The following is a 7,934-nucleotide window of genomic DNA, read 5'->3' on the forward strand; positions in this document are numbered from 1 at the left end:
AACCTTTCCTATGTTCCATGTTCCTTTTCCTCCACACAACTCCGAAGTCTCTTCTGCTGTCACGGCGGCCATAAGCCTTGGATGAGCAGTTAAATTATCTAAATAATTGCACTTGTACATTAGAAGAATTCATTTGTCGACCGCATCCAAAACTCTCCCGTAATGTTCCTCTTCCCTCCACGTATCTCGAAGTCTCTCCCTTGAACGAGCAGCTAAATTATCTGCGAAACTGTACTTGTCCAATAAGAGAATTCAAATATCTTTAGCCTTCGACCACATCTAGACTTTTCTCATCGTGTTCCTTTTCCTCCACACAGCTCCCAAGTCTCCCCCTCTCCTCCTCTCCGCAGCTGACGGTCTCCTGCAATCAAGGCTGGACGAGTAATCAAGAGTCCAGCGCTAAGAAAAAAAGAAAAAGAAAAAAGATAATGAGGGAAACCTGGACTGAAACTCCTGTTCCGGAGCCTCGAGGGGTTCGAATCGGCCTCGCGTCTCGCCGCCTTTTCCTCTGGATAAATTCGCCAGTGTCATCATCGTCGCTGCCTTTCACGCTCTGGTCAGATGGTCTGCTCGTTGGTAGCGGTTCGTGAGATTCGGGAAAGACTGGTTTTGAGTGTTTTGTTTTCGTCGTGGTTTACTGGACAGCGCAAGTGGAAACGCGGTGATTTCATTTTTTTTTTTTTTTTGAAGATAACAAAGTCATGGGTTTTGCGACGACCATTCACTACGTTCAGTCAAATGTATTTTCGAGGAAAATCACCACCTTTTCCAGTTAATATTGCACCATTGTAATATCGGCTTCCAATCCCCCATTCCATCCCTGTCCCGTCACCATCTCGGTAACAGAACACGAACTATAGGAAAACATCTGCATCGGGTCATGAACGAGTTATACCCAAGTACGAAAGGCCGATGTTCCGCAACGCACAATACGAACGACCCACTAGCGTTCCTCGAAGACCCATCCGCGTGAATCCGCGAACGTGGCCGCGGGGGGAGGTGACTCACTCGTACGAACATGTAAAGGAGCGCGGCGGATCCAGGCGGACACAGTTGAGGTTCGACTACGGCAGCGTGAACATCGTGTGCCGGCGCTTGCTTGGCCCTTGTGTAAGTGGCCCATTCAGAGAGAGGCTCGTCACTTAACCCGTGGCGATTAGACGTGTCATTAGTGAGGAGTGCTGATGTGTTAATTGCTCTCTCGCCCTTAATTGGTGATTAGTGATATCGAGTGATGACCCGAACGGACGGACCTTTAACGATGTGTGCAATGGTGACCTTGCGTGGATATTCTGTGCTTTCGTGTGCAACGTGGAGTGCTGCGAGTGCTGTGTTGTCGGAGGGAAAGCGCTCTGCCTTGGACTTCGGAAAATGATAGTCTTGAAAAGGGAAGACACTCTCACTCAGTAGCGCTATGTAGTTCCTGCCTTCCCACCGAGGCATCTCAGGAATGCGACATAAACAAGAACAAGAAAGGAAGAAAGGAAAGAGTAGAAATCCAAGGTTTTTTCAATTCTTCTTGATTTACGATGATGTTTACATGTTGTCTGGACTCACACCACTTGAGCGCCGCTCACACGATCCGGGCGTCTTTTCATCGCGGGGTCGGGGTGGGAGGGGAGGGGGGAGGGGAAGGGAAGGGCCCCTCTCTCGCGCTCGGCGGGAGCAGGGAGGCCAGGGGGAGGGGCTGGGGCTGGGCGGGGGCGGGAGGGTGGAGGCGCCAGGGTGCTGTGGAGTGAGTGACGCCGTGGACGCACTTCCCGCTCCACCTTCTGCGAAGTCCTGGGCGGAAATGCTCGGGGAATGAAGTTCTTCCGATCACCTTGAAGTCACGACAGGGTCCTGGAGCGACACACAAAAGCAGACCGCGCGCGCGCACTTGTTTGTGACACACTTCTCGATTTTTATTAAACGCAGTCATTTAATACTCGTTTTCTAGTCGCTTATTATCCAGTTAATGCTAATGTACAAGCCGCAAGGCAGCCATTCAAGGATTTTTTTGTGTAATGACAAAGGAAGGATTATAAGCTGCGCGAGGAAGCAGAACGGATTTTTTCTCCCTCCGGCTGTTCTTTGCTTGTTCATCGACCGAAAAACAGACCAACAGAACAGTAATGTATCAAAGGATGTGAGATTTTGCAACAATATCATATTCATGCAATTAGCATTTTGTATAAAGAAATCCTTCCTTTGGCAAACGCATCCTTTTCTTGTACAGAGTAAGGCTTTCTAGTACACAGAAGTCCTTCCTCTTGCGAAAAGCCCTCCAGAGAAAAGCTTCCTTGCGCCGAGATCCTTCCCGCAAAGACCGCCTCCTTGGCACTCTCTAACCTCTCTCTCTCTCCTCTTTTTTCCAGCAGCCTCGCAAGATCACCAGCAGCCTCCGAGACGAGCGAGAGACGAGATAGACTGTCTCAGGAACCTCCGTTAAAGCCCCTAGGACTCGTGCGAACGTCGTGAACATGACCTGCTGTACCCTGCGGTGTGTCATCAAGTGCGGCATCTTCTTGGCCGCCTTGGACATCGTGAGTGCGAGACGAGTTTGTGTTTTTTTTTTTTTTTTTAAGACTGTCAGTGATCTTTCAGTGAAAGTATGAGGAGTCTTAGGTATATGTATAAGAACTATTTGCTCTGATTTTTTTTTTTAAATTTTACAAAAGGATTCTACTCCATTAGTACACACTCTAAGGACCCCACATGAACTATTCCTACACCTGTACCAACAACGACATTCTTTTGCGAGACGCGAGGGAACCCAATCACACCCTGCCGATAGGAGACAGGAACGACACGCGTCTCTCATTGTTCATCACTCACGCCCTGTTCGGGACAGCCACCTGCACATAGCATCATCATCCCCCAATCCCTCCCTTACAGCTGCGGCGTCTTGCTCTCGCTACGGAGGGTAACCTTTGCCTCCACACCCTTTCAGCTGCTCTCTGCGGCCACGATACTACTACCTCAGGGCCCCGTAACCTCCTCTTCTCGTAAATCTCCGCTCTTTTTATCATTATTTTCTCTTCTGTAGGCTTTCTCCTTTTCATTTTTTTTTTTTTTAGATTAAAAGATTCTTTAGTATTCGAATTATCTTTCCTGTCTCTCTTATGCGCTTGTTGGTCCTTCCTCTCTTCCCTCCTATCTTCCGCCTTTCTCTAAATACACGTTTATCTTGTTCTTCCCATCCTTCTTATACACATATACAACTTTGACCGCAAAAGAAACTCTTACAATCCCCTTTTAAAGCATACAAACATTTCCATCCCTTCACTAAGCCAATGCAACCACAGAATGCAAAAAAAACTCTTCACCAAATAAAGTTCAAAGTTACCCCAGCATAGTTACACTTTCCAAACCACCCAATGTAACCACACTTGACAACCACGCCACCACAAGACCCACATCTAAGCCGCGAATACCAAACCTAAACAGTTTTATTTTTTCTCCCTCTTTCAGATCCACGCCGTCACGAGTTTTGGCTTCTATGGCTACCAGTACATTATCGAGATGTGGTACTTGTGTCCGATCGACCTTGCGGTGGAGAAATGCCACAATAAGATCTATATCTTCGAGCAGAGTGAGTGTTTCTGCTGCTGTTGAGGTTTAGTCCCAGCAACGGTGATTATTGTGACGGCAATCACGGTCAAAACAAGGCTAATGGTGATGATGCTAATAGCCAAGTGATGTAATGAGGAGAGGATAATGACGCTGTTCGACTGCTGTGCTTCTTGTGCACTGCAGAGCTTCACAACCACCCATTAGTAGCGCCAAAAGAACTATGCCATCATGAAAGAATAATTAAACCGAAATGATAACGGTTCTTGAAATTTATGATGTTTAGTCTCACCGGTGAAAGTAACCCCAGAGTGGAAATGAGACGCATAGTGATCGTCTTTTTTTTTTTTTTTTCTTCCAGTGTTCGAAATGCGCTGCTACATCGGCGTCGGGGAAGGCATCGCCGGCATCTTCTGCTGCGCCATCTATATCCTTGCGTTAGTCAAGGTAAGAGAGAGAGAGAGAGAGAGGGAGATAGAGAGAGAGAGAGAGAGAGAGAGAGAGAGAGAGAGAGAGAGAGAGAGAGAGAGAGAGAGAGAGAGAGAGAGATAGAGAGAGAGAGGGGGGGGGGGGCACTGGGTGAGGGGAGAGAGAGAGGTAAAGAGGAAGGGAGGGAGAGAGATGAAGTGAGAGAACGAAGGGATAAAGGGGAAGGGAGAGAGAGATAAGGAAGAGAGGGGTAGGAGGAGAGAGAATGAGAGGTAGAAAAAGGGTAGAGAGAGAGAGAGAGAGAGAGAGAGAGAGAGAGAGAGAGAGAGAGAGAGAGAGAGAGAGAGAGAGAGAGAGAGAGAGAGAGAGAGAGAGAGAGAGAGAGAGAGAGAGAGAGAAAGAGAGAGAGAGATGTAAGGGGAGGGGGGGGGGTGTAGGGGAGGGATAAGGGGCACCGTGATCTGTCATGCCGGGATGTTGAGGGATGGTCGCGGATAATCAGAGGCCCAGCATCTCTCTCTCTGGTTTCGCCCATGGCATCCCTGTGCCACTCTGCCGCCACGGTGTATTTCTTTGGCTCTTGCGCTGCTTGGCACTGGCACCGATGCCTCGCTGTTTGCGTAAGGTGCTTCACGGGGCGGCGATTGCACGTAAAGGGGCTTGCGAAGGAAGAAAAAAAAAGAGAGTTGTAATAAATAAGGTGTAGTAGGAAAGAGAGGGTTGGGGTATGGGATGGATAGGGAGGGGGTAGGGAAGAGGTGTGTGTGTGTGTGTGTGTGTGTGTGTGTGTGTGTGTGTGTGTGTGTGTGTGTGTGTGTGTGTGTTTGTGTGTATGTGTGTGTGTATGAGTATGTTCCTATCTCTATATCTGTATATATATAATTTGATGTTTTAAGTATTTGTACATAAGCCCGTGTCTGCGTGAGGGCGTGGTGGGCGCGTGTGTACGTGTATGTATCCGGAGGGGGGGGGGGCTATATCCTTCACTTGCAAGACTGGCAACTAGCGACCGTTAAAGGTCACGACGGAACGCCTCGGTGGTGCGGGGAGGACGGAGGACCTGCGAAAAGGTTAACTGTCCTCCTCCGAAGACTAAGCCATGAGAAAGAAATCGGACGAAGATCTGTGACACAGCTGATCGCGGCACAGTCCTGCATTCACGCGCGCCTTATCAAAGAGCCTTTAAAGGAAGCCTCCCTCACCTCGGAGGCGTGTCCCCGGCGAGGAACTGATGCCCCAGAAACCCCGCGCGATCTCCCCAAAACATCAAGAAACGCCGGGCCAGGATTACCGCCTTTACCGCAAGTGATACGAATGCGACGCTAGAGACTTGATTTCGGCGCCGAGTTCGTCATCGATGGTTGCCCGAGTATCATGATTTAAGAATTCATAACATAAGTAATAGATTTGCGAAATTTAATTAAAGTGCAGACATTGTTATGGTCAACAGATAAATTACAGCCATCTTAATCCGAAGTCTAAGCTCCAACATTCACAAGGTTTGCGGTCACGGTGGTGCGCGCCAGTGTAAACAAAACGGCCATTTCGAAAAGCGAGGCTCAGGCGGAGGGTCGATTTTAGGTTTTAAAAGGTTTTCAGGAGGAGGTACGTACTTGTAGACCTCTGGCCGCGTTCACTAATGTAATTCTATCCCAGCGAGGAAGAACAGAAAATTAGGGTGCATCCGCGAGCACCCTTTCTCCTCGCCCTACACAGGCCCTCCTTTTAAGGGCCTCCGAACCCCGCGCGCAAGAAGGGTGCAAACGCACTGGGCTTTTGCTTGTTGCTTTAACTGATAAACACAAGTACTGCAGCCTCGCATATCAAAGCAAATTAAGAACCAATATCAGTTTTATGTTTCAAGAGCGATTAGGAAGATTTCTCTCGTGAAGAATCGTGATAAGATTTTACAATCGGTTTTATTAGTATTTGGTATAAATGATGATGACTACGGCCCCATGAAAGGCATGATTCCAGTGCAGTAATTAAGTGCACAATATCTCAGTCTCAGGGGAAACTGTCACATTTACACACCCAAAAGTAATTTCGCAATTCCTCAAACAGATCATCATGGTTTCGCCGGTCGTTGCCCGGGTCTCCGGCAACGCAGATGAGACTTAAATAGTTATCCCTAACGCTGGTAATGGCTCTCCTAGAGGGTCCTTCAAGCACCCCAACGCTGAAGTGCCGAGGTCCTGACTGTGTGGCCCTTTCATCCTTAGGTCCTTCAAGGAGTTTTTTTTTCGTACCTTTTATCTCGGACTCGTAAGGACTCTTCAAAGCCTCTCCGGTGTTTTGTCCGCGTTTGTTGCGTGCAGGACGGAAAGCGCGGCGTCTTAATTGCGTCTCCGTTGGGCGGGTGGGAGGTGCCGTCAGCAGTGGGGTTATACTGGTCCTTCTACTGTTATCGAGGGTGTGACTGCGCGAGTTATGGCGATCGTTATCGGGAGGGTGATGGCGCTAATGAGTGACTTGGTGTGTCTTCTCAGAGGTGCACACTCGCGCCACTTACGGCGCCGTTCTTGGGGTATTTGTTTGTCATACTTTACTTGCGTAGATGAAGCATGTTGCCAACAGTTATTTTCTGTGATGGATGCGTGGCCGTTTAGCGGTGTGGTGCTAATAGCATTGCAACTTGTTAAGCCTATTGATGGTCTTTATTACCTTCTTTCATTAACATCCCTTGATTAATTCGGTTATCAAGTCCCTTTGACTTGTGAAACGTTAACCCCCGAAGATCTTTGTTTATTTGCTTCGTCTTTTTCTGTTTCCTAACCCCCCCCCCTCCCCTTGTAGCGCAAGCCCTCTCTCACCTGGCTGTGGCTCATCAAGTCCTTCGCTGTCATCGGCGTCAACATCTACTACCTGAGCAACTGGGTCATCAGACAAGGCCGCTACGACCACCTGGAGTGGGAGAAGCAGACGTACGAGGACGAGTTCATCTGGGCCGCCGAAGGCCTCACCCTCGCGCAGATTCTCATCATGCTCTTCTATTGCCTCATCGGCGGCCTCTTCACCTACAAGGTAAGGCGGATAGGAAGACGCCAGGCGGCGCCATCTTGGTTCTTGCCGGCCGGGCGCCGATCGCTCATTGGTCCGCGACTTGGCTTGTCCGTCGCTCATTGGTCCGTTTTCTTTGCGACCGTTGGTGGTTACGTGATTTAAATGGAGTAAAACTTGGCAGTAATTTCACGGTCGTTATGGTTGATTTTTAAAGAAGCGAACGGAAAACAACGTGAAATTTGCTGTAGCAGATCCAAAGTTACCATGTTTAGCATAATGATCAAGAGTATCTTGTGCAAAAACAGAAAGCAGTGGGAGGACGTGAATATGATTAACAAAGTCGGTTAAAATGTTAGACTGCTGAGAGCAACGGCCATGAGGGAAGTTTCGTAATACAGGAGACCACAGGTTGCTTGTTCATTTCACCCGAACACTCGGAAATGCCACGACCTGGGCGCCCCATGTCAACGCAGCCGCCGATTGCTGTCAGGAGGGCCATTAATGTCTTAAATGAGTGAGGCGGGATGGCATCGCTGCCTCACCTCTCGTAACACACACACACACACACACACACACACACACACACACACACACACACACACACACACACACACACACACACACACACACACACACACACACACACACCACTCGGCTCTCAAACCAAACTAAAAAAAAAAAGAAAAAAAAAACTTGCTAGTTCGACCGAGACAGCAGATTCACCATATCTCTGAAAGCATTCTCGTCTTCCTTCGCAATCTCCAGTTATTTACAAACACAATGTTCGTGTGTTGTGCGTCGCATATTCTGCCTCGTTGAAATCTTTTTGCTCGTGCACGGCTGCAATTGCTTGAGCCTTTGTGCTTTGCTGGTGCCCCTGCGCGCCCGCGAACAAGCAAACGAGGCCACGCTGAGCCCGGCGCGAGGGAGGGCACCAAGCAGCAATGCAT

At 48.8% G+C, this 7,934-nt stretch overlaps 1 protein-coding gene across 2 annotated transcripts in view; it reads left to right on the forward strand.

Annotated features, from left to right (window-relative positions):
* The first annotated feature begins 977 nt into the window (after positions 1 to 977).
* Positions 978 to 7,934, forward strand: part of LOC113813062 (uncharacterized) — an 11,526-nt gene continuing 4,569 nt past the window's right edge. Inside the window, exons 1-5 of one of the 2 annotated variants that reach the window (XM_070139981.1) lie at positions 978 to 1,110; positions 2,361 to 2,525; positions 3,454 to 3,574; positions 3,914 to 3,999; positions 6,778 to 7,005. In XM_070139981.1, the coding sequence (XP_069996082.1) occupies positions 2,463 to 2,525; positions 3,454 to 3,574; positions 3,914 to 3,999; positions 6,778 to 7,005 (498 nt within the window). In that variant the 5' untranslated portion in view covers positions 978 to 1,110; positions 2,361 to 2,462. Of the gene's footprint in view, positions 1,111 to 2,357; positions 2,526 to 3,453; positions 3,575 to 3,913; positions 4,000 to 6,777; positions 7,006 to 7,934 lie in introns of both variants that reach the window. The other variant, XM_070139980.1, reaches the window with a different exon arrangement.

This window comes from Penaeus vannamei, chromosome 26 (genome assembly GCF_042767895.1).
Source record: "Penaeus vannamei isolate JL-2024 chromosome 26, ASM4276789v1, whole genome shotgun sequence".
NCBI lineage: Eukaryota > Metazoa > Arthropoda > Malacostraca > Decapoda > Penaeidae > Penaeus > Penaeus vannamei.